Consider the following 15,226-nt stretch of genomic DNA (forward strand, 5'->3'; position numbering starts at 1 on the left):
ATGGCATACAATGGATCATCGTGGATGATTAGCGTTCTTGAGAAGCAATAACACTTTGTTGATGTGTGGATTGCATAGAGAATTTCCTCCCACACTGAACAAGAGAAGTTTGGCAGATGCCCTGAAGCAGTTATCATTATGGAATTCAGCAGTCATATCTAGATGTATCTCCAAAGGTTTGATTTGGTCTGCCAAAAGCATCCCTTGCAGCAGGTCAATTTCTGTTCCTTCTGTTCCTAGATCACTCGTCCGATCCTGTTTATTTGCGCTTGCTAAAACTTTGTCTAAGTCAAATGTGTCATTATAGCCAGTAAGTTTGTTGGCAAGACAAAACAGACATCCATTCTGCTGATTACATCTGATTATTCCTAGACATCGCATTCACAGACCGCTTTATCTGAGCCAGACTTCTATTTTATTTGTATCTGTTTATTTGTGCTGTTGTATTTACAATATGTGCTCTGGCAGTCACACAGATAAACCAGCAGGAGTATCTCGGAGAGCTGTAAAATCAGTGTGAGTGCAGTGGAGATAATGTGTCCCATAAAAAGCAAAGTGTCTCTTGTCCTCTAAGCGGTATGCGGTCACCCCAGAGCAAAGGCGCGGACGCAACTTCTCATTCACTTCCGCACTTCTCTATCTCCCTCAATGCAAACAGAGGGATCAATCTCAAGCTCTGTGAGTCCAGTGATCATATCAGCGTGTTAAAGGCACACAAGAAGAAAAGACAAGGGGAGGATACGGCAAACATTGCATCACATATTCATTAGGATTTGGTTTAAACAATGAGTGTGTTAATATGGCCTGATACTATCTGTAATTATCTAAATAACTTGCATGAGCATGTCCACAGTAGAGACATACCCGAAGCTAAATACCGTATATGGAGAGGCACGGATAATGGCATCAAAATAAAAAAACTTCTGAGCAATAGATCAAGTATTTGTCAGACATAGTCACTCCTCGTGTTTGGTAAGCCAAAGGAAAGCACAATCTTATGCATTAACTTCTAAAATTATACATAAAATTTTAAAATAATGCAATGATGAGTGTGTGAAGTCAATGAGCGAAATGTGGCTTCCTCTGTGTGTCTCTCAGAAATCAGCGCTTGACCGCAGTAATATCAACTAAGATACTGAATCATATATGTTTCTCTCAAGCTCTAACTACTTTATTAACTTCCCATTTTTAGGAGAAATAGCTATAATCATTGTCCATTTGGAGCGCCTCTGTCATTTCACTACACTCATTCAAATGTAAGCCAGTTGAAATTACCTTGAGATCGTTTAGCCAGCCAATTTCCTTAGATCACAGGTCTTGTTTTTTTCCACCATGAATTAGTAATATCATATAATTGGACAGCTGTGGGCTGGTTGCAAGCTGTTCAAACAAGTGCATTATTTGTCAGTATTTGTTAAATCTGAAAATGATCCAGACTCTGAGTCACTCTGTAAATATGTCAGATGTATCTAATGAAACTGAATCACATTGCAAAGTGTTTTTGAATCAGGGACAGAGTTATTGTGCTGATATCATGAACTCAAGCAAATAAAAAGCGGTAAACTATGGTATTCTGTTAGGCAGATAGATATAGATAGATAGATAGATAGATAGATAGAAATCATCAGCTAGACAGATAGATAGATAGATAGATAGATAGACAGACAGACAGACAGACAGACAGATAGACAGATAGACAGACAGATAGATAGATAGATAGATAGACAGACAGACAGATAGATAGACAGACAGACAGACAGACAGATAGATAGATAGATAGATGGATAGATATATATATATATATATACACGGATATATATATATATAGACAGACAGACAGGTAGATAGATAGATAGATAGATAGATAGATAGATAGATAGATAGATAGATAGACGGATATATATATATATATATATATATAGAAGATAGATAGATAGATAGATAGATAGATAGATAGATAGAGTTGTTTTCTGAGTTGTTTTCTGAAAAAAAAGTATTGTTTTTTTCTTACCCAGTTGCATAATGGCTTTTTCGTTTTAAGCATAAACTCTAACAAAATGTGGAGTGTAATTGCATAATTCATCTTAAAATTATATTTGTATTGTTTATACACAAGCTGTATTATGTTTTTTTTTTCTTTTTTTTTTTAATGATAACATTTTAAAGAGTATTTTCCTCATTGAGAATCTTTAGGGGAACAAATTAACTTCTGCTTGTTTGTGAAAAAGTCGGAGAATGTCAGATGTTTTCATTGCGATTTGCAGGTGCTGAAGTGTCATTAATCAAACTGGTATTCTCGAGAGGCTGCCGGGCTTCGGCTCTGACTCACACTGGTGTTTTCTATCCTTCTTTGCATCTTTTCTTTTGTTAGCTCCTCCTGCAGTCGATCTGTGGGCCACTTGACTTATGCAATGTCAGATTGCATAACTGCAGCATAGCGCATTTTGCAATATATTCCCAGTGTAGGAATGGGACCTTGAATAATAAAACGGCTTGTCCCGTGAATTGTCAGATTCATTAAATTATTCACACAATGCAATGAGTACAGACAGGCTCTCCGCCACTGGAGCAGAGAATTGACGCTTGAAAAATGAGAAATCCTTTTTGTTTGCCAATATCGCTGTGTTTTTAATGAAATTAGAGGGCTAAGTCTCTTTTCATTATGTTTACCATTCTTCGCAGCACAGGTGGACTGCTTCAGTTGAGCTATCTGGAACTTTGAAGCAAGAGTTTTATATTTTTAATAATTAATGCCTAAAACCAAGACCTCCATCTGATAGTTTCTATGTGAAGGGATTCAAGTAAACAGTTCAAACATATAGTTGCTTTTACCTCTAAGAAAAACTAGCTTCATTTCAAATTAAAAAATTGTTCAATACTTACTCTTTCAGTTATTTTCAAATATTTTTATCTTCATTTATTCAATCCTGCCATACCCTATTACTGATGAAATCCCACTTACTGACAAGTAGCACAACACATTTCACATTATAGGCCACATTTTAATAATCAAGAGATCAGACAGTATGTCACATTATGTTGATGATCTGTACCTGTCTATGTTGGCAATATTTGCTTGTTTGATGGGGCGAGTAAGTCGTTTCATTCAGTTTCCATCAAAGCAAATGAGATTCAGAGACTCAGGAGCATCTCATCACACTAATGTCATCTTGACTCTCTTTTTGCCTGTCAGGGTTTCTGTTGGTGTAGCCGTCAAGCATGAAGTGGAATTTGTTTAAGAAGAAGCCTGCAGCCATGGTGGGCCCCGAGCCCACGGGTGCCAGTGCCCTGACCATGACCCCTGCTGTTTCCACACCTGCAGACAACTCCACTGAGCACCAGGGCCCAGTCAGCAAGAATGACGTCTTTGGTGACATCAAAAACAAGTTCCTCAACGAGATGGACAAGCTTCCATGTGAGTATTTGACTGTTTATTGCACGATATTTCATAATTCCTAACCAGAGACCAACATTTCTAATGTAACTCAAGCTCCAAACTCAGCTCAGATCTTCAGACTCTGCTGTTTTGTGTGTTGTATCTTTTTGATTGGACCATGTCAGGCTGTATACTGCCTAGAAACACCCTAGCAATGCGCTAGCCGACATAAAGGTCTGTCTTGACTGGGGCTGCCCCCGATTTTCTATATCTATATTCTCTAAAATTTTTCTAGTCGTCTTGTAGTCGTTCATTTAAGCCATTACTAATTCCATGTCTATATTAATCCAATTTATTAAATACATATACTGACAAGAATATGACTATGATTGTGTCCAAAAAAAATAGCTGGAGATATTTTAATTATCTATTAATAAACTAGTGTTTTCTGAGTCATTGTCGGTTGCACTGATGAAGTTGATTATTCTGACTCGCCATTTTCATCATCACCAGAGTTTTTGTTTTCAATTTTATTGGTTTGTTTAAAAGTAGGCATTTCAAATTTACTATAGATATATTTCTTATATCAGTGAAGCAAGTAGCTGTGGAAGGTCGTTTCTACCACTGAATTTTAAATAATAATGTAATTGTGACTTTTTATCTCACAATTCTGACTTTTTTCTCCCAGTTGCAAGTTATAAAGTCATAAGTGTGAGATTTAAACTCACAATGCTAAGAAAAAAAAATCAGAATTGTGAGAGAAAAACTTGCAAGAAAAGGCAGTCGTGGCCTAATGATTAGAGAGTAAGATTAATGCGATATAATTAAATCTAGCGTATGGTTAAAACGATGAGTTGGCCTGGTGACATTTTGCTTGACTCAATAAGAGTTTAATAAGTCTGTAAACGCAAGTCCTATCGCATCATTTGTATTGTCAACGTGAATGTTAAAGTCTCAGACGATTAGTGCTTTATCAACATTAACCAATCGGTCTGAAAGAAAATCTGCAAATTCTTTAGGAAATAATTCTAAGCAATTACTGCTTTGGGTGCGAGTGACCTAATGTTTAGGAGACCAAGCTTTAAAAATTGTTTTTGTTCATTTATTTAGCATTTTTCCCATTTAATCATGTTCAGATTTTTACTAGATCCTGCATTAAATTTATATTTTGACCTCACTAATTGGGAAACACACAGTCTTTATAGACTGGACAATGCAAGTATTTCTATCATTTAAGCAGTTAGAACAAAAACCATCATATCAGTTATTTGAGAATTGGCTTACTAGTCATATGGAGTGTAGCGTCCTGGAGATGTTGTCCGAGAGGAGATCCGCTCCAACTCTGCTGGGGTGCAGGCCATCAGCGCGAAAAAGCCTAGGATGCTCCCAAAAAAGATTCAAATTATTAACAAAGAGCAGTTTCTGTTCTTTACACCATGACAATAACTATTTGTTTAAAGCACAGCCTGTGCAGTTTATGTTCTTTAAAAAGTGTAGGTAACTATAGACTAAGAAGAAAGTTTTGAGTTCTGAAGCTTACAGGATGTTTTTATAGCAAAATTAACACTTATTTATCAAAGGATCAAAGAAATTTTGATTTCTCAGTTCATGACACCCTTTAATATAGAGCAGATTAAACATACTGCCTAACTAGACAATTGCAGTAATATAAGGTTTGTCCATATTAAACAAATCTAAATGAATATGATCTGGTTAGTTAAAATAATTTTACATCAAATCAAGATTCAGGAGTCGACCTGATAGTAGAACCTATTGTATGCATTGTTAAACAGCATGATATTTTTTTTAAATCATACTCTCATTGTGGACTGAGCCCCCCTAATATGGAAATCCTAGAATCACCCCTAGTAATTAATTACCACAAGGACCAGCTATTAACAAACACTTGTTGTTGTTGGTTTTATTTTTATTTTTTTTCTGTGACTTACAGACTAATAAAATTTTGGTCCACTAAGCCTCTTCTCGTCAACCAGCGTTTATTCGACTATTAGGGGTGCAGCCCTAGTCTTGACAAACTTTCATTGTCTAGAATATGCCTAAAGCTATGGCTACAAGCAGTGAGATTTAAACTTCAGTCCTGTTCTGTATTGATGAAGGTAATGGTGAAGACAAACACTGCTCTCTTAATGACCCTGATAAAACTAGTTTGTATTTCCAGCCTCTCTTCCTCCATCTTTCTCTGTCTTTCTCTCACTTTTCAGTGCCTTCCTGGGCCATCATCGCCATCGCGATTGTAGCCGTGGTCCTCATTCTCACGTGCTGCTTCTGCATTGTTAAAAAGACCTGCCTTAAGAAGAAAAAAGGCAAGAAGGGAAAGAAAGGCAAGGGAGAAATGGGAATGAAGAACATGAAGGGAGGAGAGGTACGACAACCCAACACCAGCGCTCTTCACCCTTAAAGGGATAGTTCACGTCAAAATGAAATATTTATATCATATTTACTCATTCTGATGTTTCGGCCCTGTATCTCTTTCTTTCATGACACAAAGTGAAATGTTACGGAAAAAAGTACAAGCTGTTCTTTTAGATAAAATAAAAGTAGATGACAAGCTCCAAAATGACATAAAAATTCAGATAATAATGTCATACATTATATATGTCATACATACATGTGCAGCTTGAACATTCTTCTAAACATCTCCTTTTATGTCTCACAACAGAATGACTTGAGAGTTAATAAATGATGTCTAAATAAAATTTGGGGTGAACTATTCCTTTAAAAAAATATGAAGAGACAGAAAGATTAATGTTTTCCCATTTGCTAATTTCCGTCTGCTGCTAATGAGTTTAATAGGGTTCGATACAAATCTAATCTGAATCTTTCACTTGTTTAATGCCTTTAACCATGCAATATATTTGAAAGACTCAGCAAAGCTTGTTTTTTTTTTAAAAAAACTGCTGTGTTACTACCCCTCACATATCCTTAATATAGCTTCTAGGTCAAGCAAATGGATGGTTGGTATTCTGGAAAGATTTTTTAGCCATTTAATATTCATGGAATATAAAATATTCAGTGTTGTACGTCATTTGCTGCCTGTAAAGCAGGAAAGCTACATGAAAGATTTCCCGCCACGTCATTTCATTTGCCGTGTTCGTATAATTTGGTTTCCAAAAGAATGTATGTGCTGTTAATCTCTTGTGCTTTTGTGTTAAAAATGACACATTTTCCAGCGAACGCGCAGCAGCTCTAAATCTTTTTTTATCTGTGCTGGAAATATAATAACTGAATAGCTGAAGAGTTTTGCTGTATTTGCCGTGTTGTGTCAGATCCCGCTGTGTGCTGTATGCTATTGTGACAAGCTAATTTCCCTTTGGGAATCATTAAAGTTCTGCCTGTTATATATTATTTTCTATATAAAAAAATCTCAGAAAAACTTAGATGTGCATAAGCACCATCAAGACATGCTTATTAATTATGGGAGATAAGAGGTTATTATAACATGTTTTTTTTTTTTTTTTTTTCGTTCATAAACTAATGTGTACTGCATATTTATCTGCAAGATTTTTGTACAGTATAAGTGAAATTTACTCTATATGTAGCAAAAGTAACTCTTTAATAGACTTATAATGAGAATGACTAAATTTGATACTGAATTAAATATTCATATCACTGATAAAAATCGGTAACTGCTCACTATTAATTATAAATCTAAATATAGTTATACCCATTTCAAATCAGGCTTATTATTTTACTAATTAAAAAAAAAGTGTTTGTAGTTTTTGTTACTTGAAATAAAATAAACACTAACAATAAAAACAATTATTATTTTTAGCTAGTTGCAGAAGCTACATTTTTCTAACTAAACATGTTTAACTAAAAGAAATAAAACTAAAATTGAAGTAAATAAATAAATAAAAATATCTAGGCATATTTTAACAATGCCTAATAAAAATGACAAAAACACAAAATTATTAAAATTAAATATTTAGATGCTATGCTAAAAACATTTTAAATATAAAATTTGTGTTCAGTTATACAATTTTATTATTAATGTTATTATTTTTTGTTATTACTAGTATATATTATTTAATACATATATAATTATATAATATTATATTATAATATAAAAATATAGAATTTATAATAATAATAATAACTGTTGTTAACTGATGATGTCATTATAGCATTTTATTATTAAAAAATGTATGATTTAAGACATTTAATGGGTTACAGTTGCCCTTAGTCTCCCATACTGTACAATAAGATTGCTTCAAATGTGCCTCTATGTTATTTGCTTCTATGTTCTATGTTTTTGGTTAAACTTGATGTTTGTATTAGCCAATAATGTAACATGTTTATTTAAACCAAAATGTGTCATTTTTGATACATGTCCATTAAGTGTTACTTGATTCTGTCTTCTGTGAGTTCAATCTCTCCCTCTCTCTCCATTTCTTCATCTCTCTATCCTACCCGCTTTGTGTCTGATATGTGCTCCGTGTATCTTGACTGTGCTGGACCTGTCTTCTTACGGTAGGTGTGACATGGCTTGCAGCGCCCCTCTCTGACCGCCTGGTGTAAGCTCAGACCAGGGCGGGGGAACTGGGCTATGAAAACTGGCTGGGAATGAACTCTTTGGCTTCTTCTTAAGTCTTGCAAGCTGCAGGGGTGCTGAGGTTGCTTGAGGAGCTAGTTTGGGGTTGGTTTGGGGAGGGCTCGCATTCCACCAGTTTGACATGCCACATGAACACCGGCGGGATGGGGAGTACAGCCAAATGAGTAGAAGGAATGGCCCTTTAGAAGTGGATGTGCATTTGGTTATGAACTTAAACTTCATCTTAGCTTACTGAGAGACACCAACACACCAATCCTCACTAACATGCATGTTGAAAGGGTACGGTTGGTGATTTGTCCTCTAAAAGCTGCTCCACCTATCGCAAATCTGTCCCTTAAATGATCTCTAACTTAAGTTATGCAACATACACGTATCTTTATATATTGCTTTCTTAAAGCAGTTAGGTAGCAGCAAAAGAAACCAAAGAAATATCAAGATGAGGTGAAGCAGCATTTGAGACAATGCCCAATGCATGCCCTTCATACAGGCACCAGTGAATGACCATGACTTGACTTGAGAGTAACTTTCCTGGACGACCCATTGTGTGCAAAGATGCAAAGAAGCTTTTATTTTCTTCCTGAAATGTAGAAATGATTCGGGGGATGAATAGGTGGCGTGGGAAACAGCCGTTCACCAGGAGAGCTATGTGTGTGTGTGTGTGTGTGTGTGTGTGTGTGTGTGTGTGTGTGTGTGTCTGTGTGTGTGTGAAAATTGTTAAGGGTGATGTGTGTAATATTTTCAGTGTTCAAACTCTTTATGTAAACAATGCAGAAATGTGTGTGGGGGAGGGGGGTCCTGATGTGCTGACAACTGATTGGCTGAATGATCTCAAACAAAACCCTAAATGATAAATGATAACATCATTTTTGGAGGAACTATCCCTATAATACGACAAAAAATGAAAATAAATTTACATTTATTTGAAATTTAATCAATTGTAAATATTATTACATTTAAAAACAACAGTTTCCTTTGTAAATATATTGTAAAATCTAATTAATTCCTGTGATCAAAGCTGGGTTTTCCGCATCATTACTCTAGTCTTCAGTGTCACATGATCCTTCAGAAATCAGTTTAATATACTGATTTGTTGCTCAAGAAATAGTTCCTGTTATTATCACTGTAGAAATAGTGATACATTTTTTTCAGGATTCAAAAGAACAGCATTTTTTGTTGTTGTTTTTCAAAATCTTTTCTGTCAATTTTGATCAGTTAAATGCATCCTTGCTGAATATGCAAATAAAAAATTAATTACATTTATAAAATAAAACTGGTATAACATCTATAATATATAACACATAATAGGCTAGTGTTTTTCTTGGGGCAGTGAATAGCACCTAAAAAAGTTAGGCTGAACAGGTTTAAATTATGAACTTAAATCATAATGGAATAAACATGGTAAATCATGCTGATTTGATCACAGGGCTGCTGGTGCAAATAATTGTTTATTGTGAGTGATTGATTTCTCCTTCACCGTTTCTTATTCCATCTGCCACCTTTACTAAGATGAATGTGCTGTTACTTAGCATGCCTGCGCCGGAATGCTCAATGCAAGTCTCCTGAAGTTACGTAAGCGAACCATTGCACACTTCATATTAGCAATTCCATCATTAATCATCCTACAGATATAATGTCAGCATCTTTTTTTTTCTCTATGTCTTAAACAATTCTGCTATCAATGAGGAATATTTTCAGACTTTGCATTTTGTGGCTTGGCATGCATGAATGCATTCTATCCTGTCAATGGTGTTTTTTTGTATGTGCGTGTGTGAGAGAGAGAGTGTGTGTGTTTTTGAGTTTGCGTGTGTTTGTATATTTTGGGGTGAGTGGTCAGGAAGGACAAATCCTCACCCCAAGCATTTTTTGTTCTATTTAGAGACGTTCTGATTCAACTGTTTTCGTTCATCTTGTATTATTGTATTTCTTTTCTTTTCTTGTTTTTCCCAAAGCTAAAGCAGACATCTCCCTCTATGTAAGCTAATATTTGCTGTTTCCCTAGCATTGCGTTTGAGGCTGCATAAATTCTTCAAAGTGCATGACAAATCTCAGAAATGCTTGATCTGATGAACAGTCGCAGTGGGGATCCAGTAATGCTGTTGGATGTTCCCACGTGGATGAGCTTGCTGGGGTCACTACTACCCCCAAAGCAGTGTTAGTCATGTAACAGCGTTATGTACTGTGTTAACTCCATCTCTTTCAGAGGACACAAATGCTAGTCTAGCAGAGAGAAACTTTCAGTTATCAGCATAATGTCTGGTCTACTTTACCGCTTACACCGTGTCCTAACCAGCGTGGTGCGATAAGATTTCAGCGGCAAGCAATTTGTCTGTTCACAAAAGAAGCGTCACAGTTATGTGACCTGAAAAAATCAATCAAAAACCACAGCCAATCAGAACAGTCTGTGGGTGGAATCTCTCTGTAAGTGCACTAAGCTTATAACAACATGGATGAGTACATAATCTAATTTGTAAATATTAAAACATTTTAACATTATTAAAAATACATACTGAGAGACTGATGCAATCTTTGTTATGGATACACTTGTTTGTTCACACTGAGTTCAGTTTATGTTCTTTTAATTTATTTCAAAGCAGGGTACCGTAGGTGATTTGGTTGAAAAAAATGTTTGTCATGCTGGTTGAAAGTCCTTTCACACCCCTATAACAATCACTAATGGTGTGTTCACACCAAAAGTGAATTTAATTTAGTGCTGTCAAATGATTAATCGCGATTAATCGCATCCAAAATAAAAGTTTTTGTTCACATGATACATGTGTGTGTGTAATGTGGATATTTATTATGTATAAATAAATACACACACATACAGTATATATTTAGAAAATATGTACATGTATTTACATTTATATATATATTTATATTTGTATACTTTATATTGTATTATAAATACATTTAATATATAAACATAACATATTTTTCTTAAAAATATACATGCATGTATTTATATATATATATACATAATACATAGACACATATCATGTATACAAAAGCTTTTATTTTGGATGTGATTAATCGCGATTAATCAATGCAAGTACAATATATAGATGTGCCCACAGATCACTTTTACTCGATTCGAAGAGCTTTAAACTAAATTTCGATTAAGATTTGATCCCACAGACCTCACATACAGTAATTTGGCAAAACCAGTGACAAATATGCTATACACTGCCCATATAATCCAAATTACTAGACGAATTTTATTAACAAAGACTCTCATTTTTCTTGTTTTATGATTACACTATTATGTTTAATTTAATCTAAAAAGTCATGTTATAGTATATTCTGCAGTATGTGGCACACACAATGGACAACCTTGTCAAGTAATATTCAATTACAACAGAGGGCACAAAAGTATTAATTACAACAGAATCATTAAATGACAATATAAGTTCATTAAGATTCATTTCAGCTTTTGTCATTTTGAAGAGCAGCAGGACCGTGAGAAATTGTGTAAAATAACACTTAATCTGCTCTTGTACTGTGATCTTTAGTATCTGTCTGCCAAAGGTTTCTTCCAAATTGTCCATCATTTTACATTGTATATATGGGCTGATATGAATATTGGCTTTAGAGCAGCAACACTTCGGTTTTGTATCTTCTAAATCTTTCTTCCTGTGCAAAAGGGAGTCTTTTAAACTCAGTCATCATCTCTCAGGGTTTTATTATACCCTGTAGACTCAGAATCAATTTTAAGGACAGACTGCTTCAGAAAGACTAGAAGCCTTCTGTCTGGCTTTGCCTCCACAAAAGTAATGCAGATGATTGCAAATGGTGTCATGAAAGGAAAAGTGAAATCAAGTCATGTTGCTATGAAGGTCATCGCTGACACAGTTACATACAGTAACACCCGGGTGGTTTGACACCTGGCAAACTTCAGGTAAGCTGAGAATTGGCCCGACGAATCATGTTTGGGGAACATCATTTACCTTCCTGTGCCTTTGATCTAGTTTCTCCTCTAACGTCCATCTGTGCTTCTGTCTCTCCAGAAACAGGAAGAGGATGATGATGAAGAAGATATAGACACGGGAATAACTGAAGAGAAAGAGGAGGAACCGAAAGAGAAGGAGAAGCTCGGCAAACTGCAGTTCTCCCTTGACTACGACTTCTCTGACAACAAGGCAAGACCTCTTTACGCTTTGCAGTATGTTTAAACATCATAACCACAGGCAAAATCCAGTCATTTCAATAAGAATACATGCATTATAGAATTTTGCATGAGGGCATAAAATTGAATTAAGATTTTTCCACTGGTTTACATCTCTCGTGCAAATTCGCAATGGTGACCAACCGAAATATATTTGGTTTTAAAAGATACTGGACCTTTTTTGACCACAAAATTTTGCTAATGTGATGCACCTTTAGATTGACCACAATCATACTGGTTTCATAGTGCTCTTGTGGCAACCATTAATCAAATAAAAAGTTGTAACAGATTTAGCTTGCACCTTGAATCCACTGTAAAGGCTGTCACTCTTATCCTGTAGCTGACAGTGGGCATCCTGCAAGCTGCAGATCTTCTCTCCATGGACAGTGGCGGCACCTCAGACCCGTATGTCAAAGTTTTCATTCTCCCAGACAAGAAGAAGAAGTATGACACCAAGGTGCACAAGAAAACCCTCAACCCCGTCTTCAACGAGACTTTCCACTTTAAGGTACAGCATCAATTACAGTTCAGAACCAGTTTATGTCATTTTCAAACACTCATGAGCTGATGTTGATTTGTAGATTCCGTTCACTGAAATGGGAGGAAAGACTCTGGTCATGTCTGTGTATGACTTCGACCGTTTCTCGAAGCATGATGTGATCGGTGAGGTGAAGATACCTATGAACACCCTGGACCTGGCACAACCTATCGAGCAATGGAGAGACCTGGATAGTGCAGAGAAAGAAGAGGTACACCTGCCCTGCATCTGTCAGCCGCTTCACGTTAGCTAGCAGCTGTCGTCCGCTAATAATAATGAGAGTTAATGAACCAGCGCCTCTAAACATGCTTTTATGCCCATAATATAACATAATGCTGTTCTTTTCTACCTTAACACGTTTCCATTAAAATGACTGTTTGATGAGACACGATTGATGTATTATTATATCTTCATTTACTCCTCATGTTGTTCCAAACCTAGAAAACAGAAGCTGTTTAGCAGAATGTTCAAACTGCTCTTTTTCATACAATTAAATTTCATACAAAAAGTGAATAGAAAAAAAAAAAAAACATGAAAGTGCATAAAACTACTACCAGTCAATTGTTTAGAAGTTTTTTACGCTCACAAAATTTTAACAAAAATACAGTAAAAGCAGTAATATCATGAAATATTAAATAACCGTTTATGTGAATTTATTGTAATGTAATTTATTCCTGTGATGTGCAGCTGAATTTTCAGCATCATTACTCCAGTCTTCAGTGTCACATGATCCTCTGTAATGATCTTCTGTAACATTAGAACTAACACTTTTAATGATTTAATTCATCCTTGCTGGGAAAAAAATGTTTAAGATTTAAAAGTCCCCATGAAATCAAAATTAATTTTTTTTTTTTGTGTTAGTATCAAAACGTTAGTCTTTAGGTTATCTATAAAGCACTGTGCTTGAAATCAGTGACAAAATTCGCATTTAGCAGATATAAGCACTCAAAGCTTGCAGTTCGTCACTTCCGGCAAAACGGCTCATCTCATCAAACCTTCTGACCAATCAAATGCTCTCTAGAATCCGAAGTGCCCGCCCCCTGCACTATACATAGATGCTGAAGCCCGGCTGAGATCGGTCACTTGTTCACAGTGTAGTATTTCCTGTACAGTGAATGGCTCGTAGTGCAAAATGTAGGCGATACGGAACAATTCAGTCAGTGTAAATATGCTTTCGATTGGTGCAAATGAGGTCTGGTGTCACGTTGTTTCCTGCGAACTGTGGCAGCACACACAATTTGACCCGGACTTTGGCTCTGGTCCAGAGACGCAATGTAGGGAGTGGATCATATGCGCTAGTCGGCATTTATATTAAAAACTTTTACAACTACACAGACTCAGCATGATTATGACCACTATTTTGTTTTACTAAGAGTTTCAAATTGAATCTAGGGGGTAATCTATTAGACTGTGGCTATCAAAACTGTGGCTTTACTGAGTTCAATGGCTCTGGCCCGAGCAGATATAAACAAAGTGCTATTGGCTAATTTAAAAAGGGGGCGGGGCTGCTCTATATGTCCTGCCCTCTCTTCCTGTTTCAGTTGAAATTACGTCACCACATAGAATACATTAATGCTGTGTGTTTTAAGGCACTTCAGGGGAACTTTAAGTATCTAATACGGCATTTCACGACTCATAATTGGACACCTAACATTGGGCATTATTGGACTCATATCATAATGGGATTTAGGCAATATTGTGATTAAACATTACCTCTTGTAAACACCATTCTTTGATCAAACTAATGCAATTAAGTTCTATAATCGTAACCATTCAACTCTTTGGCATACACCTATTTAAATCACAATAAACAGGCATCTAATACCTTAATAGCATTATTACGGCTCTGACCAAAGTGTGCATGTGCTCGGACATACATAGATGCCATGTGTTGTTCTCACAATTTCATAAATTAACTTTCTTTTTTTTATTATTTTCCATTTTTGGGTGAACTCTTGCTTTAAGGGTGCTTATTTTATTTTTCCCAACACAGCCTGAAAAGCTTGGAGATATCTGCATCTCTCTGCGCTATGTACCTACAGCTGGAAAACTCACCATCTGTATCCTTGAGGCTAAGAACCTGAAAAAGATGGATGTTGGAGGACTCTCAGGTATACACACACACACACACACACACACACACACACAATGCACTGCCTTTTCTCCTCTCTTCTCTCTCTCCTCCAGAGAGTGGGTGGAGATGAACTCGTGCAGAAGACTGAATGTTCCTGCACATGCTATAACCAAAAATATGGTTTGATTTCAGGTTTTTTGGTTTTTTTTTTTTTTTTTTTTTTGTTTGCACTTATGTGTTATATATCTTTATTATATATATATATATATATCTTATGTGTTATATATGTACATACACTGCACCATCATGTTTCTGTTAGACAGCACAGCAGGCCTCTGTGCCGCAGTAGTGCGTTTGTGTCACGCCTGTGCTTTAGTGTCAGTGGTAGCCATGCAGAAGAGATAGCACGCACGTGCTGACTCTGCAGTCCTGCCTGCGCAGGTCACGCGTCCCCACTGCAGCCACCTGCTGTCGGCTCTGAGAACAACACGCTGCGCCAGCAT

At 36.1% G+C, this 15,226-nt stretch overlaps 1 protein-coding gene across 3 annotated transcripts in view; it reads left to right on the top strand.

Moving 5' to 3' along the window:
• LOC109081822 (synaptotagmin-2-like) overlaps window positions 1-15,226 on the top strand; it is a 62,747-nt gene that overhangs the window by 41,220 nt on the left and 6,301 nt on the right. For 2 of the 3 annotated variants that reach the window (XM_042751285.1, XM_042751284.1), the window contains exons 2-7: window positions 3,194-3,415; window positions 5,599-5,759; window positions 11,954-12,085; window positions 12,452-12,619; window positions 12,693-12,860; window positions 14,643-14,760. In XM_042751285.1, the coding sequence (XP_042607219.1) occupies window positions 3,220-3,415; window positions 5,599-5,759; window positions 11,954-12,085; window positions 12,452-12,619; window positions 12,693-12,860; window positions 14,643-14,760 (943 nt within the window). In that variant the 5' untranslated portion in view covers window positions 3,194-3,219. The remainder of the gene's footprint in view (window positions 1-3,193; window positions 3,416-5,598; window positions 5,760-11,953; window positions 12,086-12,451; window positions 12,620-12,692; window positions 12,861-14,642; window positions 14,761-15,226) is intronic. The other variant, XM_042751286.1, reaches the window with a different exon arrangement.

This window comes from Cyprinus carpio, chromosome B23 (genome assembly GCF_018340385.1).
Source record: "Cyprinus carpio isolate SPL01 chromosome B23, ASM1834038v1, whole genome shotgun sequence".
In the NCBI taxonomy this organism is placed as follows: domain Eukaryota; kingdom Metazoa; phylum Chordata; class Actinopteri; order Cypriniformes; family Cyprinidae; genus Cyprinus; species Cyprinus carpio.